General features: G+C 36.4%; 4 protein-coding genes across 25 annotated transcripts in view; 1 reads left to right on the forward strand and 3 right to left on the reverse strand.

Moving 5' to 3' along the window:
• Positions 1-275: 275 nt before the first annotated feature.
• On the reverse strand, positions 276-8,863 carry LOC18428195 (alpha/beta-Hydrolases superfamily protein). 11 transcript variants are annotated; one of them, XM_088856246.1, is made up of 10 exons: positions 8,622-8,863; positions 6,535-6,596; positions 6,204-6,342; positions 4,763-5,021; positions 4,473-4,601; positions 4,260-4,309; positions 3,929-4,026; positions 3,351-3,635; positions 570-1,087; positions 276-409 (listed from the first exon to the last, which is right to left on the reverse strand). In XM_088856246.1, exons 2-9 carry the CDS (start codon positions 6,580-6,582, stop codon positions 575-577), a joined length of 1,521 nt encoding a protein of 506 aa, XP_088712372.1. In that variant the 5' UTR covers positions 6,583-6,596; positions 8,622-8,863; the 3' UTR covers positions 276-409; positions 570-574. The 11 variants fall into 11 exon arrangements, with proteins under 11 accessions (XP_088712372.1, XP_088712376.1, XP_006837298.1 ...); XM_088856250.1 differs by having other exon boundaries at positions 276-449; XM_006837235.4 differs by having other exon boundaries at positions 6,535-6,601; positions 8,622-8,840.
• Positions 8,864-16,719: 7,856 nt separating this feature from the next.
• LOC18428194 (type III polyketide synthase A) lies at positions 16,720-20,366 on the forward strand. Its single transcript, XM_006837234.3, has 3 exons — positions 16,720-17,352; positions 18,190-18,795; positions 19,905-20,366. Exons 1-3 carry the CDS (start codon positions 17,172-17,174, stop codon positions 20,267-20,269), a joined length of 1,152 nt encoding a protein of 383 aa, XP_006837297.1. The 5' UTR covers positions 16,720-17,171; the 3' UTR covers positions 20,270-20,366.
• A 755-nt stretch (positions 20,367-21,121) lies between these two features.
• LOC18428192 (acidic endochitinase) lies at positions 21,122-24,489 on the reverse strand. 2 transcript variants are annotated; one of them, XM_088856259.1, is made up of 2 exons: positions 24,432-24,489; positions 21,155-22,096 (listed from the first exon to the last, which is right to left on the reverse strand). In XM_088856259.1, exons 1-2 carry the CDS (start codon positions 24,487-24,489, stop codon positions 21,255-21,257), a joined length of 900 nt encoding a protein of 299 aa, XP_088712385.1. In that variant the 3' UTR covers positions 21,155-21,254. The 2 variants fall into 2 exon arrangements, with proteins under 2 accessions (XP_006837296.1, XP_088712385.1); XM_006837233.3 differs by lacking the exon at positions 24,432-24,489 and having other exon boundaries at positions 21,122-22,233.
• Positions 24,464-25,078, reverse strand: part of ASG3 (SNF2 domain-containing protein / helicase domain-containing protein) — a 28,838-nt gene continuing 28,223 nt past the window's right edge. For 9 of the 11 annotated variants that reach the window (XR_016047989.1, XM_088856253.1, XM_020663630.2 and 6 more), the window contains 2 exons: positions 24,726-24,840; positions 24,464-24,623 (listed from right to left, as the gene is read on the reverse strand). Coding sequence is in view for 10 of the 11 variants with exons in the window: in XM_088856253.1 (XP_088712379.1) it covers positions 24,578-24,623; positions 24,726-24,840 (161 nt within the window). In the remaining variant the exon portion in view is untranslated. Of the gene's footprint in view, positions 24,624-24,721; positions 24,841-25,078 lie in introns of those variants that run through there. The other 2 variants (XM_088856251.1, XM_088856258.1) reach the window with 1 other exon arrangement.

A 25,078-nucleotide genomic window follows, 5' to 3' on the forward strand; every position in this document is an offset into this window, starting at 1 on the left:
ACATCCATTGTCTATTTACAATAAATAATAGAATTCATATTAAAAAATCAAGATTCGACCACGATCACCAGTCACTTGTGCATGAATAGTGGAGGCATCAAGGGACTGACACTAAAACCTTTTCCTTAGAGAATAGTATGTACACCATTCCTGACTCTAATTTTAACATGATAAAAGAAAATTTTCTAAGTATCAGATGCATGCATGTGATTTCCCGGATTTCCAAAATAAATGCAGACAAGATCAAAACATCAAAACTGACATAACACAAGGACTATGAAAACAACCTTGATTAATGAAAATAGGAAAGAGGATGAGACCGAAAGGATCTACACGCACACAAATCTTTACAATGGTCATTTGCCAATCTTGTTCCTTTCCTTTTCTGGTTGAGTGGGCACGCTCGAACCTGCAACGTGAACCAGAGTCTTTCTTCCCTTACAACTTAACTACTTAATCAACAGGCCAATGCCAAATACACCATTAGACAATAGAAAACGAATATATGTATAATTTTTTTTTTTAAAAAAAAAGAGGAAATGATATATCAGTTCATGGTAAAAACTCACAGGTTTCATTCATTCTTCTTGGCACTTTCTAATTTTTTCTTTTCAGCTAACTCCACAAGCAATGTCAAGAGAGCTTCACACACTTGAGAGGCATCAGCCTCATTAGGATCATCACTGAGACTCGAATATACCATCCAGCCATGGTCCATTTGACGGTCCGGCCTAATCACCACAGAACCTGGAACCTCTGCATCTTTCCTCATAACAAGACCATCACTCTTTTCTCCATATCTCAAATATAAGTGCAATGCACAAGCCGCCATAGCAGCGGCTAAGGGAAAAACAACAGGTAATTTGGTGGGTTCAACTTCTTCTTCTTTCCCTGAGGGGCCAAAGGTGGGGATAGGGAGGCGGGGGAGTTCAGCATGAGCAACGCGAGACAAGGTAGCAAAGACCCCAGGTGCCATGCTTGCCTCCGTGTGGAATGAGACTACGGGCACATCCGGTGGTAGCTTGTGATGTCTTATGAACTCTTTCCTCTTGTCATATGTGAGGTCTTCTAGTGCTTGCAAGTCACCCTATGTGCAAATGAGAAAAAGAAGAAAAAGCAAGTGAGAGCGGACACAGAATTTTCTAGATGATTAAAAAGAAGTGGATAAAAGGGGTTTTCTTTTCCTTTTTCAAATGATTCTAGAAAGTGAATATTAGTTTAGATGGTTTTAGAAGTTTCTAAAAGGCCCCAAGTCAAAAGTACACACAGCGAGTGCGTGTTTTGCAAAAGCAAAAAGAAAGACAGTTCACTCATATAAGAATCAAAATATTGAAAAGAGGATTTGAGGGGTTGAAAGAAGGGGGTATGTCCTAGATGGTTCTAAAAGATTCACATTGCAAGCGAAAATAAAAGGGTAAATAAATAGGGGTGGGGGGGGGGAGAAGGATGTAGGGGTGAGGGGGCGAGGCATGCAGGGGCAGGTTAGGGTGTTTGTTGAGCTTCTAGATGGTTATATTGAAGGTTCCAAGGCACATCAGTACGAAAAAAGGTCACAGTGTAAGATCCATAGGTTTTGACATGGTTTTAAAAGTTTCTTTAACGATCTTATATGACAAGATGGTTCTGAAGGATTCATGAAGGTTCAGAGACAACAGATGACGAGAAAGTCTCTGCAGAAGCCTAAAATCATCTAAAAATTCTCATAAGGTTTCAAAACATATTGGCATCAATTCATAACTTGATTCACTATTGTCTGCATTCAACCTACATAGATTTTTAGAAGTTATTGGAAATTAATAAATACCTCTAAAGTCCTATCATCATTTTATGCAATTCTTTCGATGTAGAAGGCTCAATATTCATTCTATGGGGTGTCTTACCCATAGTAACTATGGACAATGCCCTGATCTAAAGTTTTGGGGTAACTCCAAATAAAATGTAAGATACAACTGAATAGTCATGTATTACTGCATGCAGAGAGAGAGAAAGAGAGAGAGAGAGGTGTAGTGCATGCTTAAGAATTTTGGAATCTGGCAATTCCGCTATCTTTCCCCAACAATAGGCCGCAAGTCCATAACCTATGTCACAAGGACATGGACACGCATGTCCTGACACAGTTCTCCGTAAGGTGGTGTGTCGGACACACTCACACAAATATATATATATATATATATATATATATATATATATATATATATATATATATATATATATATATATATATATAAAATAACTTAGTAACTTTTAAATCGTAATAATAAAATAAACCAAAAAAGACACGTGCATCCAAGGATGAACATGTGTATCCATCATCATCATCATCATTTTAGCATTTTCTCAATTAATTGGGGTCAGCTACATCACTCTTGGTTCTCCATTCTGCTCTATTAAAGGCCATAACCTCAGTGAGGCCATAAGTCCCCGTATCTTTTTGGGCTACTTCCAACCATGTCCTTTTGGGCTTACCCCTTGCCCTTTTCAGTTTTTCCAATTGAACTAAATCGCACCTCCTAACAGGTGTTGTACTTGTCAGTGCAACACATGGCTAGCCCACCTAACTCTACTCTCTCTCATTTTATCGCCTATTGGTGCCACGCCTAAATTCTCTCAAATAAATTCATTTCGAATTTTTTCCCTTCTTGTCTTGCCACTCATCCATCTCAACATCCTCATCCCCACTATACTCAATCTATGCGCCCAACATTCCACCTCATAGAGCAAAGAAGGTCTCACCGATGTCCTAAAGAACTTGCCCTTCAGCCTAATTGGTATGCGGCGATCACATAAAATTCTAATTGAAATCTCCACTTCGCCCACCCAGCTCTAATTATGTGTGTGAAATCTTCTTCAATCTCTCCATTTTCCTGGATTATCAATCGAAGATATCGAAAGTGCAACACGTGTATCCATAACACACATTTAAGTGATGGATCCGTGTGTCTAGGGTTATGGACACACATTCTAAGTGACAGACATGCGTCTAATGGCAGACATACCAAGAGTCACAAGTCTGACACACAAGTTGATGTTAGACATCAACAAGTGCGCGTCTAACATGATGTTTTAAAGAACATACTGCACACGTTTACACCTTGTCTGTTAATAATGGCGTTCTGATATGTCAAGATGTGAGTTCAACTATCCATGTTAGATACATGCCTGACACATGTGTCCTTATAAGGTTACTGGCTCTCAGTCAAATTTTCCCCTATGAAAAAGGTCGCACTTGAGTACCTTTACTACGCCTTTTGCCATTGCTAATATTTCAGAAGTTCTCAATATATGCATGCATTAAGCTCTACCAAGTTATGACAAAAGCAATGTTAGTAGAACCTTAGTAGCGGCCATACCTTGATAATTTTGCATATGAGGAGTTCCATGAGCTTTCGAGTTTCAACATCTCCAAGCTGCCCTTCCCGTAAAATATCTGAGGCAATAGGGCTTCCTCCATAAGGGCTTTGTGCAAATGCAAGCCCAGCAACTTTATCTTTCAACTCAGACCAGTATAAAGATAAGCACGCAGCTGCATCTACTCCCCCTTTGCTATGCCCAAGAAGTAGGACTCTTTTGCCAGAACCCCAATAGAGCTCCTCAATGTAATCCTTTATTTCTCTTGCATTCTTCTCAACTGAAGCCTGGAGTTTGGTATAGACAGATGTAAAAGATATAAACACTGAATAAACATCTTGATAAGTATACAAAAGTCTACTGGCCCAAGGAAACCATGTTTCATTGGCCCATGACAGTTAACAGATGGTGATGGAGGGTCATGTCCTGTTTTGATGGGGTTCCGCTATCTCCATCACCGTCCATTTTATTGAACAGTCAGTGACCTTAACGGGCTTAGGTTTTCCGAGGTAAAAAAGAAAAAAAAAAAACTAAAACCAAATGACAAGCAATGGAACCACCAAAATATTCAGACTCTTGCCTCACTGTGAATCTTGGCGATGTGACAAGCCAGACCAAGCTTTGAAAAGAATCTTTTGGTATTGACAAAATAAAGGGGACCATGGTTGCTGAATAAACCTGTTGAACCAGAGAAAAAAAAAGAAGGAAATATAACAATTTCATGTTAATAGATTTTTGGTTGCCATATTTACTAGCAATTATCTTTCGGAATTAAATAAAATAAAAAAATAAAAAAATAAAATAAAATAAAAATAAAATAAAATAAAACTAAAAATAAAAATAAAAATATATATATATATATATATTAATATTTAAACTAATAAAATTATAAAAAAATCAAAATTTGTTACCTGGTACCAGTAAATAGACTAATGATTCTGGCAACTTGTGCTCTCCTTTTCTGGCAATTGAAAAAAATTAGAAGATAAAACCTTTAAAATAAGCAGAGAACTTATACTAAAGAGAGAGAGAGAGAATATAAAACTTATACAAGTCGAGATTAAATGTTTCATTTTCCATGCATGTTAGTGCATACAAAATCAAATCATACAATGCAGGCTAACCTAATGTCCACAAGAAGCTCATTGAATCTTCTTGTGCCATCTTCGACAGGTGGCATTCCTGGTTCCCTCTGTAGCCATCCTATGTCATCAGCAGAACCACGCAGTGTCTTTTGCACCCGGGAAACAAGTCTGAAAGGTTTGAAAGGTAAAAGAACCACCATGTGTAAGAAAAAGAAAATGGCATTCAAAAGTATAAAGAAGATGGCATTGAAAAGTAAAAAGATAGAATCAGCAAATATTTATGCAAAACATATTTCAACAACAGCATCAAGAAGAGGTTCAAAGCATACCCTTTAAAAATAGAAGCTCCATTCCAAAAGTTTTGAGTTGATTCAGCTATTGCAGCATTTCTTTCTCCAGATTCATTATTCTTTCTGCTCTTTCCTCTCCGATCATGCATTGAAGGATCAGCAGTTGCAAAAGAAGGTTCTGATGAAGTGGAACACTGCTCTGATGAAGATATAGAGTTGCCTAAAAGAGGCCTTGCTTGCTGATCAGAAGATGATATAATTTGTGTTGTCTTGCTACCATCTGCCAAGACAACTTCCTCTGCAAATATGTAAGGCATAAACACAAATCTTTAATGATCCATGTACGAAGTAAAATTCCATTCAATCTCTCTCTCTCCCTCTCTCTCTCTCTCAACATATTCACATGTACTCACCCATGGGAACATCTACAGAAGAAAGAATAATTCATATTGGAAAAGGTCCAAAAGAAGCAGTCACACAGATGAAGTTATGCAACAACGACGTGTTGAAAGCCAAGAAAGCAAAAGTACAATTACAAAATCGAGAAATATGAGATTGGCCAAACAAGATATTACGCAAGATTTATATGCATATAAAATTGCATTAGAAAATGAAGAAACAATTATGGGGTTATTTTTCACGTACTATATAAAAACTATGTAGTTCTGCAAATTCAATCCATTTTCGTCATCAAACTAACTGCAAAGATAAGTAGAAACTACAAATGATGTGCACATATTTACCCAGTAATATCCAGCCAAATTAATAATATTATTGAATCGTAAATGTCCTACTTAAGTAAATGACACAGAAGTTGAACCCCAAACAACGTTCAACTTTCATGTTATGATATTTAAAAAAGTTGGCAACAAGAGCCAGAAAAAAGTTTTTTTTTTTCTAAAAGAAAAGACAAGTTGACCTGGGCTTTTATGTGCAAGCCCCACGAAACAGCAAATGTCATCGCAAAAGAGCGACCTATAAACAGGAGAGAGAAAACGCAAGAGAAACTCAATGATTAACTCCAACAAATCAAAATACTAAAGGATGATTACCTTTGAAAAAAAAAAAAAAACTTAATCTTCAATGTTACTTAGGTTAAAGAAACCTCATAATAGACCACGGGATAATGGATAAGTTTCCAATTTCAAGCATAATTTTCCTAAAGCACTGAAGCAATACTTCCTTTCGGTAAGTGATATTAAATTAAGTTAATTATGGTATGCTATAATAAACACACTATAAAGAGTGTTTATTATATGGACATACGTACAAAAAGGGTGCTCCTTATATCTCAATATATAGCATTCATTATCACGTGCTTACAAAATTCCCAGTATCTCTATATATCATATCCATGATATGTGCACTCTAGGAAGGTTAAATAATAAAATAATACGATCATTCCAACAAATTTCTTTATCCTTTTAACTTCAATAAACTCATATCACAAAAGAAGAAGAATAAAAAAAGTCACGCATACCAACAATGGTAGAGAACCGACGGCCCAAATTTGAAGTTGTTTGCAGAAGATATGAAGAAGCTTCATTAATTGCTGGAAGTGGAAAGCAACTGAATAATTGTGGAATGACACCCTCACTCATCAAATCATTGTTGTAAATCTGATATGAACAAATGCCAAAGGTAAAAAATGGTCTAGTATGCTTCTTCAAACTTCATATAGTTCAAAAAAAAAAGTCTTAAATCGTGTTTACATGTCCCAGCAACAACAAGTTCAAACATTCCTGATGCTAAACCGATGCATGAAAAAATCAACAGAAAGATAAAAAAAGGGACCATTCATACGTTCTTACCAGTGAAGAAGAGGTACCTTCTTCCTTGCTAGAAGGTAAGTTATCCATGTTACCAGGAGTTTCTATGCTAACAAACACAATAACGAAATCAGTAAACAAGCTCAAAATGACAAGGGCATAATTAGGTTAGTACAATGCTCAGAAAGATTTATGAGCAAGAGGGTATATTCGACAGCCATCATAGTATAAACAACCCCAAGCAATGGCATGCAAGGGGCCAAATCATAGAGCAATTTGCATTAAAAGAATATAACCATACCCTTATTGCTCCCTCCAACATTACATGCTAAAGGAACCTGGATTTTTTTTTCTTGCGTAAGAAAGGTTGTACCTTAATGGGGTATTTATTATTAATTCTACACACATACACAAACACAAGATTGTTTTTTTTTTTTTTTTTTGGATCACACACATGCCCACACACAACCTAATAAATATGCGCATATGCGGAACAGAAGAACTTTGAGGCCGTTCTTTTCCAAAATTAGTATCCAAACTCTGCCAAGTTTTATCTGGAATTTCAAATTTCAGTCATTTTTTTTTGGATCACACATGCACATGCACAACCTAATAAATATGTGCATATGCGGAACAGAACTTTGAGGCCGTTCTTTTCCAAAATTTGGATACCATTTTCTGCCAAGTTTTATCTAGAATTTCAAATTTCAGTCATTTTTCTCTTGATTCTAACCTAGACTATTTTCTAACATAAACTGTTATAGCAGTTATATTATGGCAAAAAATTGGTGTATAACATGGAAATTGTAAATCAACTTCCTACAAAAATTGTTCCAAACTTCCAATATCCAAGCAATAGATGCCTTGTGCAAAAGAAATCACATAAATTAAGTTAAAATAACTAAATAAGTAGATAGCATTAGTCAAAACAGCTACACCTTCGCCATGGAACATGCATTTCCAAAAGATAAACAAAAGAAGGGCCAGAATCTCAACTTTCATCATATGTAACCAATTCAGATCTAAAAATACAATCCATAGTGTCATATACAATCATACAAACAATGCATGGCTTTCAATAACAAAAAGTAAATAAAATTGAGTGCAGTATTAGCTATTAAGAACGGAAACCCAATTCCACAAGGAAAAAGTTTATATAAGCCCTTAACAATAAAATTAAGGCACACCTCAAAAATTCACTAGAAGAAGCTGTTTCGATGTAGAAAAAGGGTCAAATTGATCATCTCGACCACAAGAAGTATAGACATGAAAAATAATGGATTTCAAGTCTGGAAAATAGTGCATCTTGTAATGGCGAATCAATTTTCAATATTTTCAAGTGTTTATAAATCTGCTCGATCTACACTGCTTTTCAAGCTTTAAATTTTATAATTAAAGATAAAAATAAATTTCCAGATATCACAACTATTTTGGCCATTGAAAAATCATCTTTCGACACTATTTAGAGATACACCTTACTTTGATTATTTAGGGCCCCAACCTTATACAAACCACACCCATTCCACAAACACTAGAGAAATTCACCTGCTAACTTAATTTCTTTATAAATTGAATAAATTTCCTGAAACCCCCGCTTCTTAATCATTACACAAAGCAATAAACTCAGTAAATTCAAAACCCAAATACCACAGCATTCAAGAAATAAAAGAAGCGAGAAACCTAAATTCAAATTCTCAGTAAAATACATGGATGTAAGAAAAGAAAAATCATTCTTAACAATTAAATCACTCAACCAACAAACCTTCAACATCCGACACGCTGATTTCTCCACTAAATTTATCAGTAAAACGAATTTCCAAAAAAAAGAAAATAAATAGAGAACAATAATTTCTTAACACAGGGAAAAGATATCTGGAGAAGAATGGCACTACGAAAAAAACCCTAATCTATTTTTGTTTCAAAAAATCCTTGATCCATGAGAAAATTGCAGGACTTACCTTATGAATGTCCAAAAGAAACCCTTATGAATCAATATCTTCTTGTAATGGCGGATCACAAACAAAGAGGAAGAAATTGGAACATGAACTCATAATTCTGAAAAATAATAATAATTCTTTTTCTTGATTGGCAAAAAAGGAAAAATGGATAAAGAAAACCGAAGAACTCACCGGAAGCCTCGTGTAAGCTATTTGCGCACCACGTGTCCTAGTGTTAAAGGTGCGGTCGTAAATAATTTCAGCACTGAAATGACAGAATGTACATATTCCAAAGAAGTTTATATAAGGATGAGGTCCTAAATAATCAAATTAAGGCGCATCTTAAAAATTCCCTAATGTTAAAGGTGCAGTGGTAAATTATTTCAGCACTTAAATGACAGAATGTGCATATCACATTGAAAAGAAGGTCATACAAGGATGAGGTCCTAGATAATCGAATTAAGGTGCATCTGAAAAAAATTTTAGAAGAGGAAGTTTCGATGCCTAAAAATCCTCAAATCTATCATCTCGACCTCAAAATATATGGATATGAGAAAAATTAGATTTGAAGTATGAAAAATAGTACATCTACTATGTATTTCTAGACCGTCAATTTTCAAAAATTTCTAGTGTTCATTGATCCGCTCGAACTATACTATTTTTGACACTTTGAATTTTATAATTAGATATGAAAATAAATTTTTAAGCATAGCAAAGATTTATAGTACTTAAACAATATCTTTTATTACTATTTAAAAGTGTGTTTTACTTTGATTGTTTAGGGCCTCAGACTTACACAAACTACACCCATATTACATTAGGGTGTGGTTTGGCTTGAGGCCGTACACATTCAAAGTAAGGCCCCACGTTCAAAATAGTGTCCAATGATGTTTTAAAACTAAAAATCTTTGCAATGGCTTGAAAATTTATTTTTATTTAAAAATAAAAAATAGTAAAGATCGAGCAGGCTATATCCGGATTTGGATCCGAACAGTATACATAGGATTTGGGTCCAAATTGGATCCTAGATATTCAAATCCATATCTAAATAGTATATATCGGATGTGGACCCTGATCCGAATTACTATACATATACTATTTTAAAAAATGGATGTGGTTTCTATAAGGTTTCAACCTTAAACAATCCAATTAAGGTGCACCTCCAAATTTTATCATAAAATATAATTTTGGTGTAAAAATTTATTTTGGATTATCTCAAAATCTATTTTCAAATCTAATTATAAAATTTTAAACTCCAAAAATAGGTAAAATCAAGTAGATCTATAAACATATGAAAATATTGAAAATGGACGATCTAGATAATGTGTTGAAAGATACACTATTTATGGGACTCAAAATCTTTTTTTTTTTTTTTCACATTCATACATCTCGTTGTTGAGATGATCAATTAGAGGGTTTTTCGACATTAAAACAAACGTTTGCCATGGATTTTTGAGTTGCATTTGTATTTCTATATTTTAAGGCTGCAACCTTATGTAAACTTTTCTTTTAAAAAAAGTATATATGTAAAATAAAAATTTATTATTTAAAAAAAATATGATGGGATCCGGATGTGGACTCAGGTCGGATCTTGATCGGATCCATTGCACCCGGATCTGATTCGGATTTCAATTCGGACCTGACTTTAGGGTTCAGATCCAAATTTTGGGTTCACCCGAATCCGAATATGGCCTCACCCTCATATAAACTTTTTCTATTGCATTAATATCATTTTTTTCTTAAGGCAGAGGCTACAAAATGCCTATGAGCGAAAATTAACAGTATTTTAGCCCATGGGCTTGGCGCCGTTCGATTTTTTTGGGCGGCATGGATTAAAGACCGTCACGGACTTAGCATGTTTGTGGTGGTCCGTCACGGGCATAGTAAGTATGTGACAAGATTTTTTTATACAAATTTGAAGCAAAAAATATGGAGGGACAGCTATGGCTCCCATAGGTCTGTGGCGGTTGTTAGGCAAAACCGTCACAACGGGGGCGAAACACTATAACACTTCACCTATAGGTGTTTTTAAGACTTTTTATTTTCTTAATGATTTAGGAATTAATAAAGAGCATGTATACTATGCACTGGCATAGGGGCGGCAACGGGTCGGGTTTAGCTGGACCTGAACCCGAATAGTATTTGGGTCCAAATTTTGGTCATGTACCCAAACCTGTCGGGTCCTGGGGCAGGTCGGATCCATTGCCACCCTATGTGTATAGCTTATTATTATTATTATTTTTTTACCATCATATACCCTACTATGAGCTTCCTTTTTTTTTTTGTTTGGGTATGGTTTGTATAGAGTTGAAGCTCTAAACAATCAAAGCAAAACACACCTTCAAATAGTGTCGAGAAATGTGGTTTCAATACTAGAAATCTTCGTGATAGTCTTAAAATATATTTTCATATTTAATCATAAAATTTAAAGCTTCAAAAATAGTGTAGAACGAGCAGATCTACGAAAACTTTAAAATCTTAAAATTGGCTGTCCAAAATTACGTTATTAGATGCACTATTTCTAAAATTGAAAATCCATTTTTTTCTCATGTCCATGCATTTTGATGTCGAGATGATCAATTTGAGGATATTTGGGCATCAAAGCAATCTCTTATATGAAATTTTTGAGGTGGGCTCTAATTTGATTGTTTAGAGCCTCGGCTCTATATACAAACTGTTTCCTTCTTTTTTTTTGCCAATAATACTGTAAATGTTGTCAATATTGTGACAATATGAGCACCTAGCCCGCACTTAAAGACACATGATTGCCATCATATATCCTATGACTATGGGTACGGGTTGGGTTTGAGTCTAGTATTTGGCTCTAAATTTTAGATCTATACCCGGACTTGAGGTCGGGTATACCTGTCAGTTCCCGGGTCTAGTCGGGTCCATTACCACATTTACACTTACAAGAGCAATACTATACACCCTCCCTCAGATAGATGAATATTTTGGATTTTTTTTTTTTTTTCGATCTAAAATTGTGGTAACCACCTCAGAAACTCTATATGATTATTTTCAAAAGATAAAATTTGAATTTTAAGTTCTCGATCTCACCCTAAACAGTTGGATAGTATGTGTTCAATCTTGAATCGTTATTTCCTTCAAGGGCATGGGCACAGGGAGTGCGATTTGGACATTTTTTATTCATTTATTATGGAGTCTATGGGAGTTCACATCATCAAACTTTGGGGTCCTACAATTACTCCTGGGCGGGATTTTACAGAAGGGAGTAAATGGTCTATGCTCCCACATGAAATCCTTTTGCATTAAAAATTGTTTACATACGTGGAGGGTAGGGTTGTTGATGGGACTAGGCCCGAGCTAGATCCAAAATTTAGTTTTGGGCCAAACCCCGGGCGTAGCCCCAATTCATGATAACTAGGCCCAAACTGGGCCAAGCACTATATAAATATGGGAAAAAATATTTAATATTTGTAATATGTATACTTTAAAAAACTTTGTGTCGGTCTAGTGTTGGTGGGCCTGGATATTTTTTTATCAACCAAGCCAACCCGGTGGGCTTAACACGTGCCCCAAACCCAACTCGAATCTGGCCAGATTTGAAAGCCCGCAGGTCAGCCCGGGCCTATTAAGAACCCTAATGGTGAGGTTTAATTATTAGTTTTTATTCTCATATTTTTCTAGGTTTGACAATCCAACTTTTAAACCTCCCAAACACTTCCCTTTATTAATTTTTTTTTTTTTTTTGTATTTAGTCCAAAACTTCATATTTTTGTGTTTGTTGCGTCTATTTCAATACTTACAAAAAGACCATTTACCTTTTGTACAAGGAGGTCACAATCAGTTCTATCTCTTAGATTTCAAAATGGGTGGTCATAAGAGTGTCATTGACTAGACACAAAGTTCTAAAAACAGTTCTTGAACTCCGTGACTCATCTCAAGCCATCAAATTTGACATCTAATAAGTGGGAATAGTTGTGACCTTCTTATACAAAAAAGTAAATGGTTTCTTTGTAGATAATTCTTTTTTAATTATTAAAAGGTACTAATTTTGCAATATATTGAAGATTATAGCAACATTGCAAATTGTCAAGCACTAACCAATTAAGCCCATAGAAACCTACACTTATTTTTAGTATCTTTGCATATGTTATTTTTTTTAGTAGTACACGGCTTTGCACCCTATAAATCGGGGCTCTTATTCACACCTTCAATAAGCTCAATAATACATCTTCCATAGAGGCTTAAGGCCCAAATATATAAAAATGCAGTTTCTTGTACGGTATCAGAGCCAAGTATTTTTCCAATGATTTAATAAGGACTAGTTTTCCTTTTGGCCATGTATTTTCCAGCAAAAGACCCTTCACGGTCTAGTGCAAACATATCCGGGATTTTTTCTCATCTCTTATGATCGCCTTTTTTTTTTTTTGTTCCTATAATTGATTTTACAAGATGATGTATTTAGCTAGTAGCCTGAAAATTGTCAACAAGGCTTTTTGACTTGACTTAATCTAGGGTTTTATGAGATATACAATCGAGGAGCCTTGTTTTAACTCAAGCACTCAAGGCCAACGAAGATCTTGAACCTCTCGAGCAAGTTCCTTACCATGAGGTGTATTTTTAATATTGTTTTTGGTATGGATCTCTCTCTTGATATTCATCCTTTTCCTTCTGGCTACACTTTTGTGTTTTTTGCTTTTTGCAAATTCTGGGTCTTCACCATCCATGGCTGCTAATATTTCATCTCTTTAACTTCAAAATTGAGTGGATCCCATTTATCTTTACCTCCCTAGAACCCAAACCCCCTCTCATGTCCTGAAGCACCATTATTACCATTAAGAGAACCACCATCTAAACCAGAGTAAACCATCCCAAAATATTATAGTTGTGTTGGTCTTTGATCAACCGTGTGATCCTTGTCCCCATCCATTGTTAGATGAAAGTAGGTCCGCAAGTATATTGTGTGCAGCCCTAGGTTAATGCTTAGAGAGAGAGAGGCGCCGACTGCAAGTTTAGTAATTTGTTTTTATATCTCACTAACTTTTGGATCCGAGTTATTCTCTATCAAAACCTTTTTTTATTTATTATTTATCATTTGTCATTTTTTTTCTAGCTGAAAATCTCTAAGTCTGAGTAACGACTGAGTGGGTGCTCATACATGGCTTTTGAAAAAAAAAGAAAGAAAGAAAAAGGCAGAAATTGTCTCCCTATATGTCTTCTTATCAACCAAAGGTTTTGTCTTCGCTCCCAACTCTCCATGAAAGTTGCATGGCACTGCTTCCATTGGGGATGATCAAGTTGCTATCGATCGATTATCCATCGTGGAATAACAAGCCGTCAAGCACCGCCCCAACCACGAGAATAGAAGAATATGTTTATGTTTTTGTGATCGGTGAAGCCCTCAATTTGGTTGTGCCTCTCTGTTGATCTAGCATCGCAACCTAAATAAACCATTAATGTTGTGCTCCTTTTGATGCCGGATCCTTGGTGAGCCGGATCTTAAACCCGCCTCTAAATCCACATCTAAAAATGGTATTTGAAAACGGCTGATAAGCAACCTCTGCAAAATAACCACCGAGTCGTGTTTCAACTCTCTTATATGTTTATCTGTCGAGTCGTGTTTCGACTCTCTGATCTGCTTTGGAAATTGTTTTCAACTTCGAATCTAAGGTCCAATTGTGCTTGTTGATCCGTAGCTGATTTATGTTGGCTCTTCCAAGTACTTTCAGTTTGATGATCAAATTTCTCAATCCTGGTTGATGATCAACTTTTCCATTACTGGATCATGTTTAATAATTGAGTTTTTCATTACTCAATCCTATTGGATGATGAAGTTTTCTGTTACTCCATTCTGTATGATGATCTAAATCTTTTTTTTTTTTTGTTACTCGATCTTGTCTATTCTGGAGGCTTGTTGATTTGCTGTTATGCGAGATACCTCTGTTTGAGGTGGCGATTTGTGAATGTTGCTAATTTGCAATTACTCGAGCTTCTTTTATTTGTACTTTGTTTCTAAGCCCGCCTTCAATTGTCCAAACTCGAGTTGCTCTCTCTTAACTCATCTTGAGTTTGAGGGGGAGTGTGGAAATTATTGAGGGGGAGTGTGGAAATTATTGAAACCTATACTTATTTTCTGGTACAATATTTTTCTTTAATTTATGTGTACCTATATTAAGAAGGTGGTTCATTACATATATTACTTTTTTTTAGTACTACACAGCTTTATAACTTTATAAATTGAGGCTCTTGTTCACATCTTCAATAAGCTCAATAATACGGCTTCCATTGGGCTTAAGGCTCAAATATATAGAAATGCAGTTTCTCAAAGGCCTAATATGTTTTCAGCTTATCGATTTTCCTAACATTGCCTAAATTTGAAAAAGCATAATTCCCATGTTTGCTTAAAAACCATTGCAATATTGACTCTAACATGCTTTCAGCTTATCGATTTTCCTAACATTGCCTTAAATTCGAAAAAGCAAAATTCACATGTTTGTTTTGAAAAACCATTGCAATTTGGACTTACTTCCTCAAGAGGGAGACCTACTTGGTAGGAACTTTTTTTGTCTTAAATTTTGAGAATCATTTAAGAATTATTATTTTATTTTATTTTTGGAAAAATGAATTTTGATTTATCTAACAATTAAATATTACCATCCAAAATTTGGATGATTTGCATTCGATCTTTAGACATTAGTTTTTTCAGGCACATAGAAAGTGTGATTTGAAAATATTTTTTTTGTTGAGGTTAGTCAATGATTTTTTCTTTAAAGTTTTGAGGTGAGACTTTACTTTTTCATACGACCTCATAGAAATTTATTTTACTTTTTTCATTGGAATGATACTGAGGTTTGGAGTTATTATAGAAGGGTTGTATATAATGAGACCATTTACCTTTCATACAAGGTAGTCACGATTACTTACAACCATCCGATATAAAATTTGATATTTTGGATGTATCACAAAGTTCAAAAATTTTTTTTTTTAAGTTTGAGTTTGGTCAATAGAATAATTGCAGACACCCAATTTCACATCCAATAATCAAGATTAATGTGACCACCTCGTATCAAAGGTAAATAGTCTTATTCTGTACTTTTCCTATTATAAAAGAGAAAGCTTTTTATGCTTCTCCTACAACATAAAACTTATATATTTCCCCTTATCCAACCGTCCATTCTGAATGGAGGGCTAAGATTGCCCCGATCACAATATCACGTCTCTACACTATTTTATTTTTAAATTTTTCTACAAACTATTTTAACACGAAATTTTGTACATCCAATCCTCTATTAAACTCGCACTAGCGAAAAATATAAAACAATATTTTCATAAAATAAAATGACCAAAATACCTCTGAAAGATTCAAGGGGTATTTTGGTCATTATATTTTATCGAAAAGTTATTTTTAATATTTTTTTATAGGTGCGCCCCAATGAGACGATGGCACAGACCAAATTTCACATTCATATAATTTGTATAAAAAAATTAAAAATAAAATACTTTGAGACATCAGATCTAAGATCAAACGGTGAGTGGCTCTCTTGATCAAAATTAAACGTTTGGATAGTAGGGGAAGCATAGATCTTCTATGTTGTAGGGGAAGTATAAAAACCTTTCCCATTATAAAATACAAAAACGATTTACCACGATGATGCTGATGTTATACATGTAAAAAAAAAAAGGTACCAAGGCACGGTGCAACATGAGAGATATTAGACAACAAAAAATTATTCAATTTTTTGTAAGAGCAAACAGATGTTGGAGACTCAAATCGATCCATATTTAAGTAAAAAAAAAAAATCTAAGTATGAAGTGGTTCAATGTCTTCCATATCAAATTGCCCAAAAAAAAAAACTTAGTTCGATGTTTAAAATGAATGAGAAAAATGAAAACGAAACACCTCTACATAATATCAGAAAATACAAACCTTGCCATATATCAATCCATATATTTTTTTTTTAAAAAAAAAATTGTTCAGACTAATTTTATGAGTGGTTGTACCAATCACCCCTCACTTATTAGGTGCGAATCCCATAACACCTCTCGTAAAAAAAAAAACAAAAAGGGCATGGGAATGAGAAATAGTGTGCAACCTCATTCCAACTATACTATTCAATGCAACAAAAGTCAAAAACACCAAAAGGGCATGAGAATGGGAGTGTGTGTGCAAGCATGAGAGAGAAAAGAAAGAGAGAGAAACCCTACTCTTAAAATCCAACCTTCCTAATCTTGAGGTGAACCATGCTCACAAGGGTGACATGCACCACCAAAATCTCACCCAAACTCTTTAATTAATACATATTATTGCTTTCACACATACCTCACCTCAAACCAGCTTCTACCCCAAAAACAAGCTTCCTTCCCATAAAAACCATGACCCAAAGCATAGAAGTTGAGACTTCTTTTGCATCTAATATCTCTCTCTCTCATCTAGTGGTTGGGACTTGGGGTTTCATTTGTACATCTCTCTCTCTCTCTACAGCATAGAATTTGGAATTTCATCTCTCTCCTCTCTCTCTCTATCTATCTCTTCAAAGCATATCTCTCTCTCCAAAACATAGAATTTGAGATCTCATCTCCCTCTCTCTCCAAAGCATAGAATTTGGGATCTCATCTCTCTCTCCCCCCCCAAAGCATAGAATTTAGGATTTCATCTCTCTCTCTCTCTCCCCCCTAAAGCATAGAATTTGGGATTTCCTCTCTCTCTCTCTCTGCCACAAAGCATAGAATTTGGGACTTCATCTTTCTCTCTACTCCCCAAAATTTGAGACAGTGATGGCAAATGGTCAAAATGGTAGCGACAATGGATTTATTGGTGAGCAAAAGGAGGCAACAATTCTAGCAGTAGGGAAGGCCTTTCCTGAGCAAGTTATACCCCAAGAGTGCCTTGTGGAGGCCTACTTTAGGAATACAAACTGCCAGGACCCCGTCATTAGAGAGAAGCTCGAGAGGCTCTGTAAGTTTCTCACTTTAACTTGGGAGGTGCCCATCTTGAAATGACATGCATAACATTAAGCGTGCTCCTGCAGGAGCACAATGTGAAGCTCAAATTTTTGGGAAAACTAGATGGGTGGTTCTTGTTCTTTATTGATCTTTTGGCTGCCTCTGCTATTGCAATTTACAACCCACAAATGATTTACCCATCAATAAATGACAGTGCGCCATATGCAAGGGATAATAATTTACACTATTTTGTTTTGGAACTTGGTTTCTAATCGATAACACTTTTACGATCATCATTCGTTTTGAAATTTAAGGGACTTGTTACCTTGTATAAAATGGTAAATAGTCTCTTTATAGACAATCCCATATAAAAATTCTTCTAATTATTTGATGCCAAATCATAAAAGGTTTCTTTTTCTCTCTCTCACTACACACACTAAGTCACATAAACATGATCTCTCTCTCTCACACACACACTCTCTCTCTCTTTTTCTCTCACACATGCATGCAGACACACATGTGCATGCACATACATGATCTCTCTCTTGTGCACACAATCTCTCTCTCTTGCACACGATCCCTCTCTCTCTCTCCCCCTCTCACATGCAATACATTATATATTCTCTCTCACACAAACATACAAAGCATCTCTCTCTCATACACACCATGTCTCTCTCACACTCTCACACTCACACTCACACTCACATGCATCCCACATCTCTCTCTAACATGCACACACATACACAACACGTCTCACTCGCTCTCTCTCTCACACACACATCTCGCTCCCTCTACGAACCTTCTCTCACTCATGCTCTAACTCTCTAGCCATCATCTCACCATCTCACAGGCAAAAACACCACCGTAAAAACCCGATACACCGTGATATCCAAGGAAATTCTCGACAAGTACCCCGAGCTCACCACTGAGGGCTCTCCAACCATCACACAGAGGCTCGACATCGCCAATCATGCCGTCCTCGAGATGGCCCTCCAGGCCAGCCTCTCCTGCATCAGTGACTGGGGAAAACCTGTGTCTCAAATCACTCACCTTGTCTATGTCTCCTCTAGTGAGATAAGATTTCCAGGTGGAGATCTTTATTTAGCTGCTAATCTCGGATTAAAAACGGATGTTAATCGCGTAATGCTTTATTTTTTGGGTTGTTATGGAGGAGTAACTGGATTAAGGGTCGCAAAGGACATAGCCGAAAATAATCCTGGAAGCAGGGTCCTTTTGACCACCGCAGAGACCACAATTTTAGGGTATAGACCTCCAAATCTTGCAAGGCCTTATGATTTGGTGGGAGCTGCACTGTTTGGAGATGGAGCTGCAGCTGTGATAGTGGGGAGTGGACCATTTAGTGAGGGGGAGAAGCCGTTCATGGAGTTGCACAATGCAGTTCAAGAGTTTTTGCCTGGTACCCAAGGGATCATTGAAGGCAGATTGACTGAAGAAGGTATTATACATAAGTTTTGTTAAAGTTTCTGTCGGTATTTTAAAACCCATTAATTTGGATCCGAAGGTCGGGATTGAATTGCTTATGGAAAAATATCAATACTACCCCTCCTTGAAAATCTTATTATTATTATTATTATTATTATTTTAAGTTTATCTATTATTTTTGTAAGTCTCTCATGAATTCCCCCAACCCCATTTTATAATTTCATTTTTAATAGTATTTTTAAGATTGCCAACTCAGACTAATCCGGATGAACAATCCGACATAGACCTATGGGGTGGACGATTCACCCCACTTATCCGAATTTTGAAATACTGGTTTCTATTGTTTTTAAAGGCCTACATTCAGTGTCGTACAAATGGACTGCCAAAATTGGCTTATATAATATTTTTCCTTATATTTGGAAAATTTTCAAGGGTTCGAACCGACCTCTCATCCAAACCGATATATCTACCACTAAGCCGAAGCCCAGAAAACTCTTATTTTTGCACATGGTTTCATAACAGCATGCCTATACCCATGTCTATGCCTATCCCCATGCCTATCTCATAGATATGCATGGGCATGTGTAATCCAAGACATGAATATAGCCATTGCTCATCTTATAGGGCATCCCTTCCTAAAAACATGCACATGTAGGAGCTCAATTGCAATGAACTAAGTCAAAACCTTGGTTTTTATAAATAAAATAAAATAAACTTAAAACGATAAATCTCAAAGTTTGAAAGCAAATAACTGGTAAAATTCCTTCTTATTGTTTTTGTTAACTAAGCAAGCTAGGATTAGAACCCTAGACCAGTGTTTTAAACAGGGAATTGGGTGTCAAGCACTTGCCGATCTGTGTCAGATTGCTGGTTCCTATGTTGGCCTAAATGATGAAAAAGGGAAAAAACGTAATAAAAAAGCAAAAAATTCACTCGGGACTCAGAATATGAATCAAGTATCACCTGACTCCCTATAATGAACTGTGCATTGAAATGCCTGGCTCTAAAATTGGGGATTAAGGTGACTCAAATGATTTCGAGTGGGCTCGCCGACTTTTCAACCACTGCCTTACCCTAGCAATAAAAATATGGTTTGTAATTACTTTTTTCTTGAATATGCAGGCATAAACTTCAAGTTGGGTCGAGACCTCCCTCAAAAAATTGAAGGCCACATAGACATCTTTTGCAAGAATTTGATGAAAAATGCAAATCTCACAGAGTTCAATGATTTATTTTGGGCCGTCCATCCAGGAGGCCCAGCAATCCTAAACAAGTTGGAGAGCAATTTGAGGCTCAATCCTGAGAAATTGAAGTGCAGTAGAAAGGCTCTAATGGATTATGGGAATGTTAGCAGTAATACGATCTTCTATGTGTTGGATTACATGAGAGAAGAGGCTAAGGAAGATGGTGGTGAGGAATGGGGCCTTGTTTTGGCTTTTGGCCCAGGCATCACCTTTGAGGGGATACTTGTTCGCAGGCTTTATTGACCATGCCTCTCTCTCTCTCTATCTCTCTCTCTCTAGCTTCTTGTTTTTGTTATTGGATGTTGGTTAATGAACTATGTAAGAAAGGCAATTTCACCTCTCTCTCTCTCTCTCTCTCTATATATATATATATATATATATATATATATATATTCGAGCTTCTTTTTGTTTTTCTCTCTAGTTTCTTGTTGTTTTTGTTATCTGTAATTCATAGACATGGAGCTTAGCTCTTGATGTTGGCTTATAAAGTACGTTAGAAAGACATTTATCTCTCTCTCTCTCTGTGATAAAGAACATTGGCCTACACTTGATTCCAATAATATGAGGCCACTTTTCTCACCCTCTATTTCATATAACATTCCCCCAAGAAAGCAAACAGGTAAAAACTTCATCCAAAAATTTTGGCAAAAGATTCTATGCTTCAGTGGGAGCATATCATTGTTCACTCTGAAAACCTGTGTAGAAATAATTTTAGGACTTCGAGGTTTCGGGATGTATCCTCCTCAACCAAGTGACTAACCTCAAAAAAGAAAACAAATCACGTGGACTCTATACATGCCCGGATAAAATAATATCCTAAGATCAAATAGAGAACGTTTAGTTTTTTATCGGTCAAATCTTAAGTGTTTAAAAACTCAAAAGCTAACGCTTTTTTTTTTTTTTGTTTTTGCTTATTGATCTGGAGACTTGTGACCTCACTATGAATATGACCCTTAATAGAAGGTAATGACGGAACATAATTCGTGTAGCCAACCCCAATTAATGAGAAAAAAACTATGATGCTGATGATGAGGACTTTTTTTTAGTGATCTTAAAGTGGATATCAAGAAATATGAAGATGGTTGACTTATCCTATTCATGGAGGCACTCAAGAAGCCACTTTATTTATTTACATAGGTACAAATCCACACTAGTCATCTTCTTTGTATGTATCATACTACATGAGAGAGAGAGAGTAGCCACACGTCCAATCTCGTCTTGGAAGAGCTCAAACATCATGTTTGATGGAGGAGCTATAGCCACTCCGATCGTCATAGTACTTGGACCACAACATAACTCCTCCATACCTTTCAGAGTGCTTCAACAAAGGAAGCACCTGAGAGGTCAAGATGTCACTGGGGATGAAGCCGCTTCCGGCAGCTTCTGGGGCTGCCGGCAGTCCCAAAAAGACGTTTGTCGTATTGATCGCAGTGGTCCACTGATCCCAAGCTTCTTGTAGATTTGTAACCTCTCCAGAAGAATACTGGCACGGAGGATTGTTATAGAATTGCACCCAAACATAATCAAACAAGCCAGTATTTAGGGCACCCCCGACCCATGCATCCGGAAACGGGCATTGAGGTGCGGCCGTTAAATACACTCTCTTTCCACGACTACTAAAACTAGTAAGATCCCGAGCCAGGTCATCCCAGTGGTCAGGGGTCCCACCTTCTATGTCAAAATCAATGCCATCAAGCACTGCATCACCTAGTGGCCGAGACGAAGAGGTGCCACCTAAGAAATTGTCCCACAGATACTGAGCCACTTGGCTCGCGTCCTCTGCAGAGGACAAATAGTAGCTTCCGGCACCACCACCAATCGACAACATAACTTTGACACCACTTTCTTGGCAAGACCTTATGTCATCACTAAGCCCAGTGCAGCCATTAGAGTAGGGATCACAATGGCCTGCTAGGTTGATTTGAGGGGTCAGGCCATTGCCAAATGTGCACAAGAAGGCTATGTTCACAAAGCCATAGTTCCCTGTTGCACATGTTTCAGCTAGGGTACCCTCATTGCCATTTTGACCCCAATAGATGGAAATCTTTCCTCCATTAGAGCACACCACAAGTGCCCCTAAAATGAAGAGAGAGAGGCCCATCAAGTGTAGTGGTAAGGATGCCATTGTAAAGGAGAAGGAACCCAAGTGACCACAAAGCAAGTATTGCAAGCCCCAAATTGAGCACTTGAAAAGGAGATAATCAAGTTAAAGGGATGCATACCAACAATTAAGAGGTTCCCTTAAATAGCTGCTCTTTGTCCTACAAACTGCATAGACTTGCAAACCTCAATTTTGTCTATTTGGACAATTTTTCTCTTTAGTGTCCGTGGCTTATGGGTTATTCAATTGGGACCCTAGTTTTGGAATGATGTAATCACAACCTCAAATAATCTAGGGTTTATAGTTTTATGGGTTAGTGTTTTCAAAGCAAGACTGAAAAAAATTAGAAAATAACAGAAAATAAGACTGAAAAAGAAGAAAATATTGGATAATAAATGGGCCCTGGTCCTTCTCATCACCGTCGATGAGAGTTGTGGTGGTGCCAAAAAATTATGCAATATTGTCAAATATCTTGATTATTTTTATATTTGATTATTTTAAAGGGAAGTTTACATTTACATCCAACCCCCAACTTATGCGCTGTGCTCGCTCTAGAGTCCGTTAAATTCGTTCCTTTTAAATACTTATAAAGATTACGTGCTCTTTGTGGGATCATATTGTCCATGTACTCCCTCAGGCAAATGGACCTAGGACTATTTTTAAGAGCATGGTTGTACGTGCAATTTAAACATATCAACTTGTTTCAAAATTTGAAAAGCAACTGGTTTTCCATGCTCATTAGAAATCACATTGTATCATATGCTTTTAAAAGGAAAAAGTTTGTATAAAGTTGCAATCTTATACAATATTAATAAAAAGCTACTTAAAAATCCAGTAAAAAATAGTGCTTTTAAGTTTGAAAACCTTCCAATTGATCATCTGGACTTTGAGATGAATGAATATAAAAATAATAATTTCAAATCTAAAAAATAATACATCTTTTAAGAAGTTATCTACATCTATTTTCAAGTATTTATAAATCCACTCCATCTGCCCCGTCTTTAGAATTTTAAATTTCACAATTAGGATTAAAAATAGATTTTTCAAGCCATCATTAAAATTTCAATACCCAAATATCTTCGGGCAAAATTTAGAGGTGCACTTTACTTGTACCTTCTATGAGGTGTGTACCTTTTACAAAGCTCACCCTTTTTTAAAACATTGCCCGATACCAATGTAAATTGATTTGTTCTTTAAAGAGGCAAGAAGCGTTAAATAGAATAGAAAAAAGGCACCCCGTTGTATCTGTTTTCTTACTAATATTGCGTATAATGCTGTTATTTTTTGAACATTACAATTTTATTTCCCTGACTTCTATCGGATGTATGTGTCAAAATCGTTGTATATCAGCATCCGCCCTTCAACATTTTTTTTTTTTCTTTTTTCTTTTTGGTGTGCCAACCCCTCCACGAGTACTTAGCGCGGTTTTCTTAAACATCAGCAAGTCATTGCAAAAATTGGAATTACGCTCCAATTCGCCAGTATCTGATTCTGACTTGCTCGGTCTGACCTCAGCGGCAATCCCCAAAGGATCGGGCTATATTTAAAAAAGAAATTGACAAAAATAAAATAAAAGTAGAAATAGGGTAATTTTGGACAGGAATCATCCCTCTTGATCGCGAACTGACTTAGGCAAACCCAAGTTAGCCAGGCAATTTCAATCATTGGTACTAACAAAAAAACCATTGTGCCTGCCATATAATAAGTGACCTGAAGAACCTAAAGTTGGTGTTTAGCACATGGGATTGTATATTGTAAGATTAATTACCTATTGCCTCTAGCAATAAAAAATGTAAACTTGAATCGCCAGGGATGTGTTATTTAACTGCATGAAGTCCGATAAAAACTATCTCCAAAAAATATTTATCGAACTTTGGATGCAGTCAATGACATGCCCCCAGCCACCCGATCTCACATCGAAGAGCTAGCGATGCCTGTGACTTCTTGTACCAAGGTAAACAACTTCAATATGTGCTTTTCCTAAGCATATTAGGTAGGTGGTGGAGGTGCAAGTGCTGCAGTCCTAACAGTCATGACCCCTGTGTTGGCATGTAGCACAATCTTCCCAAAAGTCCACAGCAAAAAGAACCTAAACTCTTCCTTCCAAAAGCCTCTAACAGAGATGGGTGGCTTAAAATCTCCTGGAGCACCCCATGCCCTCTGTTTTTTGTAGCATATTTTCCTTGGTAATATGTGTGTGTGTGTGAGAGAGAGAGAGTCTGTGTGTGTGTGAGAGAGAGAGCGAGAGAGAGAGAGAGAGAGAGAGAGAGAGAGAATGAGCGTGTGAGAGAGAGAGTGTGTGAGAGAGAGAGAGAGAGAGAGAGAGAGAGAGGCCATTAGACAGAGAGAGGCCATTAGACATAACTGTACAAACATTTTCACCAAGCAAACCAAAAAGGACAGAACTACATACTTCTGTCCTTGCATATTTCTATAGATTATTCCACTTTCTAATCTTGGGTCTTTGTCTCGTGTGATGGGCGCCGGAAGTAGTAGCTGCATAAATATTTGTTGGTAAGAAATTAAGCTAAATACTATTCAAGAATAAAACTAATGATTTTATGCTTTTAAATCCAAAAGGAAACATGCAAATCTTACACAAAAATATTGATGTTAAAGAGAGAAGCATATTTGCGCAGGAGGCGCTCGACTGTGTACCAATCCGAACGATCAGATCCGTCTTGATACCCGATACGTGGCATATGAAGTGAAGCTATGAGAACCCACAAAAGGAAAAACATACGTAAATACCAACACATACTATAAACTAGTTAAAAATCAGAGCAACTACTCCAGGACAAAGAGTACCACTGAATAAACAATTAAACAATACAAAGATATCAACTTGATATGACAATCTCTGAATAAACAAATTTATAGGGCAAAAGTTATAATATTTGTTAATGCCCTGTTTGGATGTCATGGTATTCATATCCATTAAGTCTCCTTTA

Source organism: Amborella trichopoda, chromosome 13, assembly GCF_054954075.1.
Source record: "Amborella trichopoda isolate Santa Cruz 75 chromosome 13, AtrichopodaSantaCruz75HAP2 v2.0, whole genome shotgun sequence".
Taxonomy (NCBI): domain Eukaryota; kingdom Viridiplantae; phylum Streptophyta; class Magnoliopsida; order Amborellales; family Amborellaceae; genus Amborella; species Amborella trichopoda.

What these genes read in the sequence shown, in the direction of transcription:
- LOC18428195 (XM_088856246.1), bottom strand. Translation starts at nt 6,582, where the DNA reads ATGGATAACTTACCTTCTAGCAAGGAAGAAGGTACCTCTTCTTCACTG. An exon ending in TCGCCAAGATTCACAGTGAG is followed by an intron (nt 3,636 to 3,928) that starts GCAAGAGTCTGA and finishes ACCAAACTCCAG; the next exon opens with GCTTCAGTTGAGAAGAATGC. An exon ending in TCATATGCAAAATTATCAAG is followed by an intron (nt 1,088 to 3,350) that starts GTATGGCCGCTA and finishes ATTTGCACATAG; the next exon opens with GGTGACTTGCAAGCACTAGA.
- LOC18428194 (XM_006837234.3), top strand. Translation starts at nt 17,172, where the DNA reads ATGGCAAATGGTCAAAATGGTAGCGACAATGGATTTATTGGTGAGCAA. An exon ending in AGAGAAGCTCGAGAGGCTCT is followed by an intron (nt 17,353 to 18,189) that starts GTAAGTTTCTCA and finishes ACCATCTCACAG; the next exon opens with GCAAAAACACCACCGTAAAA. An exon ending in AGGCAGATTGACTGAAGAAG is followed by an intron (nt 18,796 to 19,904) that starts GTATTATACATA and finishes TTGAATATGCAG; the next exon opens with GCATAAACTTCAAGTTGGGT.
- LOC18428192 (XM_088856259.1), bottom strand. Translation starts at nt 24,489, where the DNA reads ATGTCTAATGGCCTCTCTCTGTCTAATGGCCTCTCTCTCTCTCTCTCT. An exon ending in CTCTCTCTCTCTCTCTCTCT is followed by an intron (nt 22,097 to 24,431) that starts CTCACACACTCT and finishes TTTTAGGGGCAC; the next exon opens with TTGTGGTGTGCTCTAATGGA.